This window comes from Drosophila teissieri, chromosome X, assembly GCF_016746235.2.
Source record: "Drosophila teissieri strain GT53w chromosome X, Prin_Dtei_1.1, whole genome shotgun sequence".
NCBI lineage: Eukaryota > Metazoa > Arthropoda > Insecta > Diptera > Drosophilidae > Drosophila > Drosophila teissieri.
The window spans coordinates 19,144,091-19,155,033 of NC_053034.1; the positions used below are offsets into that span (position 1 = coordinate 19,144,091).

Consider the following 10,943-nt stretch of genomic DNA (forward strand, 5'->3'; position numbering starts at 1 on the left):
AGTTTGGGTAAGGAGGACTAGGTAATAAGCAAATATTTTGATAAAATAAAAAAAATTAATTTTAAATCAATATGTATCAAGCAAAGACAAGCTTTGGCCCTCGATTCGCACTACACATGTGCACCAAATCATTTGAAATGATTCTGAAATGGCGCCCAATAGTTCTGTAATCGAAGGCAACCCCCCGATTACCGATGGCCTTCGCAAACAGATGTTGTGTGATATCGATAGACGGTGGAACAACACGTGCATTCGTGTTTTGTATTTGTGTTGTTTGCATTTGATTTTACATTAGACTAAACCGCAAAATGAGTGAATCCGCACCAGAAACTGTGTCAGCCAAGAAGCCGGCGAAGGCCAAGAAGGCAGAAAAGCCGGAGAACAGCATTCCACGCGGCCAACCCAAGTCGAACCGGCCGTGGAAGACACCCAAACAGAAGTAAGTGGCTTCTCCGGTGCCAGCGCATTGTCATCTAATCTCTTGGCTTCCCTTCCCTCCCAGATTCAGCAAGATCAAGAAGACCGTGAACCGACTGTCCTTTGAAAAGAAGACGGCTCTGCGCGATGAGCTGCGTTACATCAAGGAGCGCTCCAAGGAGATCAAAGACAAGCGCAAGGAGGACGCCGTCCAAAAGCACCAGCGCCGCGTGGAGAACGCCGAGCGCCGCCTAGCGAACGAGCGCCGCTCGGAAGTCGTCCAGGTCATCAAGAATCCCGCCAAACTGAAGCGCATGAAGAAGAAGCAGATGCGCATGATCGAGAAGCGGGACGTCAGCCAGGTGAAGGTGGTCTGAGGTGGCTCCATTAGATTAACTTGTATTTTTTGATAAATAAATCTAGTTTTAATGCCAAGACAGCGTTTAGTAACATATGTATGTATTTAGATCGCTACGTACATAAGTGTGTGGCACACAAACGAATTTAGCTTATCTTAGCCTAGTTTAACAAATTTACATAGTATTCCAAGGCGTCACCCTCACCATCGCCGTCTCTCTGTTTGCCGCCGCCCTCTGTGCGGAATTTTATCAATATTTCCTTGCGCCTATGGTTCAGTGTTTGGGCCGCCAAGCGCTTGTCCTCGTCTTGTGGCAGTTCTTCGAGCAATGCCCCAATGCGCGAGCGCAGGAGCAGGTCCAGGCAGTGCACCAAAGACTGATCTTGTCGTATGCCTCTTGCTGCCGCCGATGGCAAGTCCGTCATCGTCTTCTTCGCGGGCGAGTCGAGCAGGGTACTAATGAAAGCAAGCAAAGCAGATCTCGTGGTATCCATATCCAGATCATGAAGTGTGAGACTGTTGCGTTCCCAAGCTTCCGAAGTGTCTGGCGCCTCTAGCCGCTCGTTCATCTGCCGCACCACGTCCACCGGCACTCGAGTGGCATTGCTCCTAACCGAGTTCGCCTGCAGACAGGAGTCAAGGGAACGGGCCATGTATATCTGTCCGAAGACGCAGCCGGAGTCCCGGCACAGCTGGTGAAGCGTGTGGCGCATGCTGCGGTAATAGAAGTTATCGTCGCATAGGATGAGGTCCCTTTCGCTGTTGCATTCACCACTGGAGGAAATGCGGCGGACTTGAGGCGGCCAATCGGTGTCTTCTTGAATGGCGGAAATGAGTCTTTCAATTACTTTAAAAATGCGGCCGCGCTGCTCCTTATAGGCCAGGTCGGCCGAAGGTGTAGCGTCGAGGAAGTCGTCGTAGCACAGATGAACGATGTGGCGGACGCTGAGGGCAGCCTGCTGACCCAGCAGCCAGGTGCACAGCGAGGTTTTGCCCGCTCCTGGCAGGCCGATAAGAGCAACAAGGCAAATGCTGCGCATGGCGTGTGTTTGGTTGGATCGTTTTTTGGTTGTTTGTAGAAAGAGTACGTGTGGTTGCCGACTGCGTGTGTGGAGGGCGGGCTGGACTCCGCGATTAGCTATCTAGGATTGAGAACAGCAGCTGCGGCGTTGCATGCCACTGCTGCTACATGGACAAATTGCCGGCGACAGGCGGTTGGACAGGGGTAAGTACTGCCGTGGCGGCCGCCTCTTTCAGTCGCTCCTTCTCCTGCTCCTTCTGCAGCTGCTCGGCCTTGCGGGCGTTCTCCTCCACCTCTTCCATGCGCTTGGCGTTGATGGTGGTCTGCACATCCACGTACACTTTCATCATATTTTGGTTGAAGCGGGCGAACTTGGTAACGCACCTGTCCACACATACGTCCTATTGTGTAAAACGGCATTTAATGAGAGATACCTCTGTGGATTCCCTAGCGTGATACATACCTCCTGGCCGCCCAGGTCGCGCTGGCTGAGATTATCCACGCATCGGCTAAAACACAGTTCCGTCACTTTGTTGTATAATGTGAGAAAGTCTTTGAGCTGAAAGGCGGGGGCAGAGAGTTAGGTTCAGCGGGAGTCCGCACACTCTTTCACTTACGTTGCGCAGATTGGAATCCATCGGTCGACAGCAAGTTGCGCTTAGCTTGTGTTTTAATACAGCAATTATACAATTTAATTTTACAAACCGTCACGTTCGTGACGAGGGGAACAGCTGATAAGCCTTTGCTTGGGAAATCGATTGTCGATAGCACGGTTACCCATCTAATTATTGCCGGTAATCGAATTCAAAATGCAGTAAGCCAAATTGTTCACATTGTGTTAGTTTTTAATGTTTATTTTAGAGTTAACTCTTAGCAACTAAGGCCTTCCTCTCCATAGGGAGAGGAAATATATATATTTATTTTTATGTATAATTTTTTCAATTTTGCCGTTAAGGAAAAGGATGTATGGGTGTTTTTGTGTTATATCATAATATTTCCGAATAAAACAGTATATTTAGTTGGAGCTAGGTCATCTAAGAGGCTGAAGCGTCGGGATTGACCCCATCGGCCGTTGCAGGACGACTCTCGCAGCTGTCCTCGCCGCTGCTCGTCGTGGAGGCGCCTTCCTCCGGCGAGGTCTTCACCGCCTCGTCCGCCTCCAGCTGCGCATCCGCCGGTCCGGCATCCGACTTGCTTTCCTCGGGATCGCCTCCCTTTTTATTCTGCAACGGAAGCATAATCCGAACGTAAGTGAGCTGGAGTTGGTCTCCCCGAATCCCCTTTCCCAGAGCCTTACCTTCTTGCGCTTCTTGGGCTTCTCCGCCTTAACGGCGTGCAGTTCCTCTTCCTCCTGCAGAGCAGACTTGTAGTTGGCGGGAAAGAACTGGGTGGCCTCCTGGTGTCCCACCACCGAGTTGGCGCTGACATAGCTGGGACCGTAGGCCATCAGCGTGGGAATGGTCGGACTATTCATCTTGTTCACCTTCAACACAATCTTGTCCGTACTGCAGCACAAGATCAGTCAGATAACGCATCTGGCCAGTGAATCGTTGGCAGTACTTACGGAACGTACGGCTTGGCATTGTACTTCTCCACGGAGTTGGCGATGAACTGCGCCGTCAGCGGATTGTCGCCGTTGTAGAAGCCGTAGAGCGGAATGTCCTCGCGACACGTCTCGAGCAGAATGGCCAGATCCTTCTTCTTGTAGGCGTCGAAGATCATCACGATGTGCGGGGGCTCCGGCACGGGATCCGGCGGAAGGAAGGTCGTGGTCTGGACACGGAAGTACGTGTAGATGAGCGCTGCATGGGTGCGCTGGTCGCTGGGCACCCAAATCGGTGGTATCCGAATGGTCTTCGTTTTCTTAGCCGGAACCGGAGCAGTTTCGTCTGCGGGAACGGACTCTGGTGGCGCCCCTCCTTCTGCCTCCGTCTCTTCCTCGCCCTCCCCTACATTTTCGCTCCTTATCTCGGCCAGGTGCTCAGGTTCCGACTGCTCCAGGCCATCCTCCGATGATGGCTCTGGCCAGAGAGCAAACTTGTGAATAAATCAATGCAATCAGAATGACAGCACTCTTACCTGGCTCAGATATCTCCACGGTCACCTCCAGCGGCACAATCATGGGTGGCACGGTGATCTCCTCCTCGTTGAACTCGTCCGGCGGCTTGATGGTCTCCTTGGTCAACTCGTGGGCATATTGACGGAGCACGGTGGGCGGCGTGCCAAGCACCTCCTCCACCTTCCAGAAGCACATGAGCAACTCCTTGTCGTAGAGCTGCTCGATGACATCCGGGGCCAGGGGATTCTCCGCGGCGAAGTTGACCGTGGCGATGTCGCCGGGCAGAATGGGAAAGACCTTGCGGTCCTTGCATTGGATCTTGAGCGGATCAGCCGGTTCCGAGAGCTTCTTGAACATGTCGCGATTCACCTGTGGCCCAAACACCGTGATCCCGATGTCGGGCAGATTGGCCATGATGCAGTCGGTGACGCTGTGAAGGTACTCCAGCCGCTTCCGGCGGCTCTCCGCCTGCTCGATCTCCTCGGCCAGGCGCAGCGCCTTGTTGCGCACCTCCTGCTGCTCCAGCTCCATCGGCTGGAGCTCGGTGACCTCGTAGCTCAGGTGCGATTCCCTGGCCATCGTCGACTGCAGCAGCCGGGTGATCATGGCCACCAGCTTGGGCACATCCGTGCCAAACATGATGTTGATGGCCTTGCCGTTCTGAAGTGTTTTCAGGTCCCAATAGCATAGCATTCATATTAACATCAATTAATGAAAAATAGTCAGTACTTTGGCAGATATACTGGCTATATTAAAAGCAATTCACGTAGTGACGAAGCGCTCCTAGAGCAAAGACGTGTTCTATATATACACGAATCATTTTAATTCTGCCTTTAAAGCTTTTTGCAGAAATAGAAGTGCGATATCTTTTAAATTAAAAACTATAGCCTTTGAATTCCTAAACTTTTCAAACTTTCTGAAAGTTATCAAGCAACGAAGACAGCCATATTCACTAGTGGAAAAATTAATGCCAAATTACGGAAACCCAAATGCTTTTCAAGGGTCGTTCTTTGAAACAAGCCAAAGAGATCGAATAAATAGTTCTTTGTTCTGTGATATTTGTAAAACCGCGCTGGTTTCCCCTGAGGGTTGTCCATGGACCACTCACCGTAACGAACATCCAGGTGGGCTCGCTCTTCTTGTTGAACCGCTTCAGGTAGGATATGGAGCCCGCCTTGCACTGGCATATGTTGGGGAAGAAGGGCATGTTAGAGCGCTACTTTCAGACTGCTTCAGACTGTGGGAGCTTACGATGGCCAGCTGCAGGTTGTCGCCTCCTAGCTCGAGCTTGATCTTCCGCAGGCTGCCCACCATTCCGAGGCAGGGACCGCACCACTCTGAGTATATGTCGAGCACTGAAGCACTCATGGATTAGAGCCATTACTGGATCAGTCAGATCGATCCCCAACCCATCGAGCACGTACCCAGCAATCCGGATCGCTGCAGGAACTTCTCAAACTCCTCATCCGTGGTGAGGTCGGCCTGGAGCTGCTGGACTCCTCCCTTCTTCGCCATTTTTTGCGCACTGAGTGGGCCATCAATCAGATACCGAACTGAACGCCAGCTATTGATAAAACAGTGGTTGCCAAGACCGAAAGGTCACTCAGGATTGGCAAACACCTGGCAATTTATGATTGTTTTAGCAACAATCCCAATTCGGAATGAAGGAATAAGTGCGCAAGAGCCGAGTCGATACTACCCATACAACACGGGGTATTATATATCTGATTACGACCTTAACACCAGATTAACTTCCATCCTGCTGCTAGTAATAAAAAGGGCAAAATAACAAGGATATTTGAAGGTATGTTGTAAATGAGCTTTCTCCCTTGATTTTCAATCAAATGCCGATGGAACTTTATACGCCAGGGAATTTATTTTTATTTTTAAAAGGGGTTTCTACGTAGCACATTAGTAAATGGAAATCGGCCGATAAAGTACATCTGCGATTGCGTTGGCTATGCCTACATCTGCGGTGGATCTTCCAACTCAGTGATCGTGTCGCATTTGTCTGCGCAGCTCGCGCATTGTGATCTGCAAAAAACATTGGAAATGGTTAGAGGATCGTGTGTGCGCTAATAGGGGGATATATCGGTGGCGTTAGATACTGGCTGTCATTTACGGTGATGAAGTAATCAAGTTGCTTACGTTATTTACCTTCAGAACTGTGGAACAATCTTTGAGTTACGGTTATTTACGCATCGGCTTAAGAAATCTTTAAATAATTTCAAAGTCAATAGAATTATCGAGAATATGAGCTGAATTTGGTAACGGGGCAGACAAGTACTTAATTACAGGCTTAGTTTTGGGTGGGATATACACGCAAATATTGCCGGGGGGTTGGTTCGCAAGCGGGACTCCGGTTAGATTTCAATGGCATGTTATCACCGGGCTGATCACGGGATTACGGATTATTTACATATCTAAATTAACTAGAATTTAATGGGTTGCGAAGTGATGCGCTCGCGCCCGTTTAAAATGGTGGATCGGGATCAGTTAGACATAAATGCGTTTTCGGGCGCTACTGGGTTGATATCGTATCAATTCATATCTATATCTTCCAGTCGTACAGGCTGCGTGTACGGTATGACCGACTTCTTGTTCACGTCTCTGGATAGGGCCTTTCTCATGTCTGCAAAGTGGGTAAACCATCGGTTAGGCGTCCTTAGAAGTCAATGCACATTCTTTAGGGTCTCACCGTACGCATCCTCATCCTGGTCGCCGGAGTAGTACTCAAGTATGGTGCGGTATATTATGTAGCCGAGGTTCGTGTACATGTTAATCGCCACCTGGTTGCTCTTTCTCACAAACAGATCCACAAAGTATGCCCGCTTTCTGGGAAAAAAGTAGTCGTTGAGTCTTGATTGTATCCAGCGATTTATGTCATTACTTCTCAGAAATGTCCTCCAGGAAACTCATGAGCAGCGCAGCCAGTCCCAGTCGCCGGTAGTCGGGCGAGACGGTCAGCGCCGTAACATGTCCGTGCCAGTTGTCCAGGTGTCCTTCCACCTTGCCCATGACTGTAGAAGGTATAGCACACTTGACAAAGGAACCACGCGCACAGCGGAATGCAGTACTTACTGTAGCCCATTATTTGTCCGCTGGGCGACTCCGCAAGCTGAAAGTACTCCGGCCACTTGGCCAGGTACTGGGTGTAGAAGGACAGCCCGTAGGTCTCCGTAAGTGGGTCAAAGTTTCTGGCGGAGCACACGGCAGAATTGGTATTAGCTTTGGATATGCGGTTGTTATCCACCGTACTTACACATTGTTGAACTTGAAGAGGTCGTCACAGGTGAAGGGTCGCAACGTGGTCATCTTGTCACTGAATTTCGGCTAATCCGATCCTATTGTTCCTATACAATTACTATATCCACCGGCACCTGCTGCAATAGAGATGCGCGGCAGGCGATGTCAAGTTATCGATTTATTGGCAGCGAGCTTTCCCTGAAATCGGACACCCTGCGATGCTGCGGCCACACTAGCACTTCCACGCTAGGTCCTGTTCTTTGTCTTCTTCTTCCTCTGCCTCCAGCTGGTATCTGTTGCCTGGCCATGGAGCAGTCCCAGCCGCAGGCGAGGCCTTCTTGCTCCGCGGGGAGCGGCAAGCCCCAGGACTCCGGCGTCCTGACGCGCGAGGACTTCGACGGCGGACCGGTGAGCATCGACGAGGTGGACACGGGCCTGTTTCTAGGTAAGCATTTAGCCCTAGTCCTAATGATCGATAGATTTTTCAACCTTTTCTGCACCAACAGGCAACCTGACCGCGGCCACGCACATGGAGACGCTGCGCTCGTTCAAGATCACCCACATCCTCACGCTGGACTCGGTACCACTGCCGCAGCACATTCTGGAGGCCAGCTTCCTGACCACCAAATATATTCAGAGTAAGCACACAGATTAGTAGCTCCGCGAGTGTGTCACAGCTCCACTTAAACCCTTGTTTCAGTTGCCGACATCCCTCGCGAGGATATTCTACAGCATCTGGAGGGCTGCGTGGACTTCATCAGCACAGCCTTGGCCCAGCAGGGCAATGTCCTTGTCCACTGGTGAGCATCTCAGATAGACCAACCCACGATGTGGCCTCTTACTCTTTGTGCCCTTAACAGCTACTTCGGCGTCAGTCGCAGCTCTTCTACTGTGATCGCTTACATGATGAAGCGCCACAATCTGGACTTTCTGCCCGCCTACGAGCTGGTCAAGGCCAAACGCCGTTTCGTCCAGCCAAATGCTGGCTTTGTCAGTCAGCTAAAGCTCTTCCGGCGCATGGGCTGCAAGATCGACCCCAACTGCCAACGCTACAAGATCCACCGCCTGCGTCTGGCTGGCGAGCAGATGCGCAAGGCCAAGATCCTGCCGCAAAGCTTTCACAGCGTGGTCCGTCCGGATCCGGATATCACACGCGAGAACCCGGAGCCCATAGTATTTCGCTGTCGTCGTTGTCGCCGCGTCCTGGCTTCCAAGTCGCATGTACTGGAGCACAAGCCGCGAGACAGGCCGTCGCAGGAGGTGGTTCCGAAGGAGAAAGAAGAAGTAGCTGGAGCGAAGCTGCAAGGTCAGTCACAGGATCAGGCCGAGAACCCCAGTGGGGGTCGCATGCTGGAGCAGCTGTCCGAGCGCATCCGCCAGTCGTCACTCGGTTCACCTGGTCACGAAAGCACGCCAAATTATTGCCGCAGCATACTCTTTGTGGAGCCCATCGCCTGGATGCACCGCATCATGCTGAACACCCAGGGCCGCCTGTACTGCCCGAAGTGCGAGCAGAAGCTGGGAAACTTTAGCTGGATCAACGGTTGGTTTTAGTGCTCCACCAGTCGAAAATCCCCACACTCATTCCTCTATTTGTTGCAGCCTGCAAGTGCCCGTGCGGGGAGACAATGACGCCGGCTTTTTATCTGATACCTTCCAAGGTAGAGCTCTCGAAGGCCGTGCAAAACGTGCAGACCACAGTTTAGGTGCAGCGTGCGTAAAAAAGAGCGAGACAGCATCAGAGGCTGGACAGTTGGAGTCCCTTGACGAATGGCACCGATCGGCAATCGCCCACCTAAAGAGAAGTCGATGGAGGATTGAATTGAACAGTGTTGGTCCCTGGAAGGGAGTATCCAATCACACTGGCCAACATTGATAGCCCATATGGGATTGAAGTGTGTTGCTATAGACTTCTGAATAAGTTGTGATTTAAATACTCTATAGCAACATAATTTAATATTCCCTTGTTCGAATATCGTGCTGAATATCGCGACCAAGCTGAGATTTTTTAAACGCATATAACTGCTTAGTAATTCCCTCTTGGGAACCGATCTCGGATCGGATATAAACTGTTGCCAGGTTTACAATATCAAAACTTCCACGCGAAGCAAACGTAATTTAATCACAAACTACAAACTAACTTCGGATTCCATTTGGTCAGCAAATATTCACTTTTCTTAAGAATAGGAAATAATCACAGAGTACTCGTTTCTTCCAAACGGCAATGCCACATTGATCTGTGAAACCAAAGCTGAAAGATACGTTGGTTGTTTCAGTAGAAGTCACCTAGCTGGCGTTATGGTATATAGTATATGGTATATTGTTTCATTTTATATAGTTAGCAAATGAATTCGCCAATGTAATTAATTATACACGTACGTGCGATATAGTGCACCCATATTTGTTGAAAGCCATTAATACAAGTATCGATCTTTGCTGTTCCATATGCATTTGCATAGCTTTTTGCATGTTACCAACACACGAACTATAAATGTATTTTAGATATTTGAACCTTTTTGGAAAATATTTTACGCAACGGAAAACGAAACAACATTTTTCAATGACAATATCTAAATTTATGCGATATACATACACATATATAATATATTATAATCACAAGTTTGTCAGCCAAACGGACTGGCTTGTTTGGCATGGTCGAGGGCACTAAGATCCTAGCTTCCATGGGACTCCGTGCACCTTAGGATATTGGCGCTACCTTATCGATATTGATGTGCTTTGTTGAACCATATCTACTGTATGTAAATGAGTGTGTATTGATATTAAAGTCAAATTGTTTGTTTTCCACACCAAAATGTTTGCTATTTCGAGATGTTTCCGGTTGTGTCGCCGCCTTCCGGCCTTCAGACGCGGTCTGAGTGAGTCCAGCCCGTCTGGACCTCGCACCCTAGTCGCCATCGACTTCGACAGGACCATCGTGGAGCAGGACTCATATTTGGCGGTGAGCCAGCTGCTGCCTACCAGACAACGCAAGGAGATGCAGGATCTAATCCCCAAATGCGGCTGGCTGAATTTCATAAGCCGAGTGTTGCAGGTACTGCATGGCGAGCACAAGGTCAACTTCGCGTCGGTGGCAATGCGTGTGCGCAGCCTGAGAGCCGTGCCTGGAATGCTGCGTGTGGTGCGCCGGTTGGCCAGAATCCCCGAGGTCGAACTGTGCATCGTGAGTGACGCCAACTCCTTCTTCATTGGCGAGTGGCTGCAGGCGTACGACATTGGGTGCCTCTTTGCCGGCGGCGTGTTCACCAATCCCGCCTGCGTTCAAGCGAGCGGCGCGGTGCTGGTGCTGCCCTACCAGGAGCAGGCTGACTGTGATCTCTGCCCCTTTAACTTGTGCAAGGGGTCCGTGCTGGAGGAACTTACGTGTAGCGGACGGTACGAGCGCGTAATCTATGTGGGCGATAGTTGCAACGATCTGTGCGCCATGAAGCGGCTGCGGGAAAAGGACGTGGCCTGCATTCGGCGCGGATTCGAGCTGCATGGAAAGATAGCCGCCCACGGCCAGGAACTGGCCTGCTCCGTGCTCACATGGCGCGACGGCCACGAGCTGGAGGAGCTCCTGATGCCCAAAATCGTGGCGTAGAGTTTGTGGTAAGGCCAGGTTATTAATGCTGCTGTTTTATTCGACTTAAAAATAAATCTTTTAGTATGTATACATAAGAATAATTTCACTTAATATGAAGGACTTAAGCTTTACTTTCCTTAGAAAGTGGATTACCGAGGTCTCTTCAGCGTCTGTAGCTGGGCCCGTGTGTAGTTCCACTTTATCTTAAGTAGACCGAAAACTTAGAGCTACCTATTCTGCGGCGGTATTAGAACTGTTG

General features: G+C 50.3%; 7 protein-coding genes across 7 annotated transcripts; 3 read left to right on the forward strand and 4 right to left on the reverse strand.

Annotated features, from left to right (window-relative positions):
• The first annotated feature begins 217 nt into the window (after window positions 1–217).
• LOC122623663 (coiled-coil domain-containing protein 86) lies at window positions 218–852 on the forward strand. The gene is made up of 2 exons (XM_043802940.1): window positions 218–439; window positions 503–852. The coding sequence occupies exons 1-2, from the start codon at window positions 309–311 to the stop codon at window positions 792–794; spliced, it is 423 nt and encodes a 140-aa protein (XP_043658875.1). The 5' UTR covers window positions 218–308; the 3' UTR covers window positions 795–852.
• Window positions 853–859: 7 nt separating this feature from the next.
• LOC122623664 (L-seryl-tRNA(Sec) kinase) lies at window positions 860–1,957 on the reverse strand. The gene has a single exon (XM_043802941.1). It carries the CDS (start codon window positions 1,813–1,815, stop codon window positions 937–939), a length of 879 nt encoding a protein of 292 aa, XP_043658876.1. The 5' UTR covers window positions 1,816–1,957; the 3' UTR covers window positions 860–936.
• On the reverse strand, window positions 1,821–2,543 carry LOC122623665 (mitochondrial import inner membrane translocase subunit Tim10B). Its single transcript, XM_043802942.1, has 3 exons — window positions 2,414–2,543; window positions 2,260–2,355; window positions 1,821–2,197 (listed from the first exon to the last, which is right to left on the reverse strand). The coding sequence occupies exons 1-3, from the start codon at window positions 2,432–2,434 to the stop codon at window positions 1,961–1,963; spliced, it is 354 nt and encodes a 117-aa protein (XP_043658877.1). The 5' UTR covers window positions 2,435–2,543; the 3' UTR covers window positions 1,821–1,960.
• A 208-nt stretch (window positions 2,544–2,751) lies between these two features.
• On the reverse strand, window positions 2,752–5,370 carry LOC122624702. Its single transcript, XM_043804376.1, has 7 exons — window positions 5,280–5,370; window positions 5,107–5,210; window positions 4,964–5,035; window positions 3,876–4,515; window positions 3,361–3,817; window positions 3,094–3,301; window positions 2,752–3,019 (listed from the first exon to the last, which is right to left on the reverse strand). The coding sequence occupies exons 1-7, from the start codon at window positions 5,368–5,370 to the stop codon at window positions 2,831–2,833; spliced, it is 1,761 nt and encodes a 586-aa protein (XP_043660311.1). The 3' UTR covers window positions 2,752–2,830.
• Window positions 5,371–5,708: 338 nt separating this feature from the next.
• On the reverse strand, window positions 5,709–7,259 carry LOC122625040 (N-alpha-acetyltransferase 20). The gene is made up of 6 exons (XM_043804884.1): window positions 7,118–7,259; window positions 6,937–7,052; window positions 6,746–6,875; window positions 6,554–6,690; window positions 6,013–6,487; window positions 5,709–5,889 (listed from the first exon to the last, which is right to left on the reverse strand). Exons 1-5 carry the CDS (start codon window positions 7,168–7,170, stop codon window positions 6,396–6,398), a joined length of 528 nt encoding a protein of 175 aa, XP_043660819.1. The 5' UTR covers window positions 7,171–7,259; the 3' UTR covers window positions 5,709–5,889; window positions 6,013–6,395.
• Window positions 7,260–7,263: 4 nt separating this feature from the next.
• Window positions 7,264–9,906, forward strand: LOC122625038 (dual specificity protein phosphatase MPK-4). Its single transcript, XM_043804882.1, has 5 exons — window positions 7,264–7,546; window positions 7,608–7,739; window positions 7,802–7,901; window positions 7,962–8,644; window positions 8,704–9,906. The coding sequence occupies exons 1-5, from the start codon at window positions 7,264–7,266 to the stop codon at window positions 8,805–8,807; spliced, it is 1,302 nt and encodes a 433-aa protein (XP_043660817.1). The 3' UTR covers window positions 8,808–9,906.
• Window positions 9,906–10,711, forward strand: LOC122625039 (pyridoxal phosphate phosphatase PHOSPHO2). The gene has a single exon (XM_043804883.1). It carries the CDS (start codon window positions 9,914–9,916, stop codon window positions 10,700–10,702), a length of 789 nt encoding a protein of 262 aa, XP_043660818.1. The 5' UTR covers window positions 9,906–9,913; the 3' UTR covers window positions 10,703–10,711.
• Window positions 10,712–10,943: the final 232 nt, after the last annotated feature.

Coding starts and splice junctions, on each gene's coding strand:
- LOC122623663 (XM_043802940.1), top strand. CDS start 309: ATGAGTGAATCCGCACCAGAAACTGTGTCAGCCAAGAAGCCGGCGAAG. Junction 440..502: donor TGGAAGACACCCAAACAGAA/GTAAGTGGCTTC, acceptor CTTCCCTCCCAG/ATTCAGCAAGATCAAGAAGA.
- LOC122623664 (XM_043802941.1), bottom strand. CDS start 1,815: ATGCGCAGCATTTGCCTTGTTGCTCTTATCGGCCTGCCAGGAGCGGGC.
- LOC122623665 (XM_043802942.1), bottom strand. CDS start 2,434: ATGGATTCCAATCTGCGCAAC. Junction 2,356..2,413: donor TGGATTCCAATCTGCGCAAC/GTAAGTGAAAGA, acceptor CCCGCCTTTCAG/CTCAAAGACTTTCTCACATT. Junction 2,198..2,259: donor GCGACCTGGGCGGCCAGGAG/GTATGTATCACG, acceptor TTTACACAATAG/GACGTATGTGTGGACAGGTG.
- LOC122624702 (XM_043804376.1), bottom strand. CDS start 5,370: ATGGCGAAGAAGGGAGGAGTCCAGCAGCTCCAGGCCGACCTCACCACG. Junction 4,516..4,963: donor CCACCTGGATGTTCGTTACG/GTGAGTGGTCCA, acceptor AAAACACTTCAG/AACGGCAAGGCCATCAACAT. Junction 3,020..3,093: donor AGCCCAAGAAGCGCAAGAAG/GTAAGGCTCTGG, acceptor CTTCCGTTGCAG/AATAAAAAGGGAGGCGATCC.
- LOC122625040 (XM_043804884.1), bottom strand. CDS start 7,170: ATGACCACGTTGCGACCCTTCACCTGTGACGACCTCTTCAAGTTCAAC. Junction 6,876..6,936: donor CGGACAAATAATGGGCTACA/GTAAGTACTGCA, acceptor TACCTTCTACAG/TCATGGGCAAGGTGGAAGGA. Junction 6,488..6,553: donor CCAGGATGAGGATGCGTACG/GTGAGACCCTAA, acceptor CCCACTTTGCAG/ACATGAGAAAGGCCCTATCC.
- LOC122625038 (XM_043804882.1), top strand. CDS start 7,264: ATGTCAAGTTATCGATTTATTGGCAGCGAGCTTTCCCTGAAATCGGAC. Junction 7,740..7,801: donor GACCACCAAATATATTCAGA/GTAAGCACACAG, acceptor CCCTTGTTTCAG/TTGCCGACATCCCTCGCGAG. Junction 8,645..8,703: donor AAACTTTAGCTGGATCAACG/GTTGGTTTTAGT, acceptor TATTTGTTGCAG/CCTGCAAGTGCCCGTGCGGG.
- LOC122625039 (XM_043804883.1), top strand. CDS start 9,914: ATGTTTGCTATTTCGAGATGTTTCCGGTTGTGTCGCCGCCTTCCGGCC.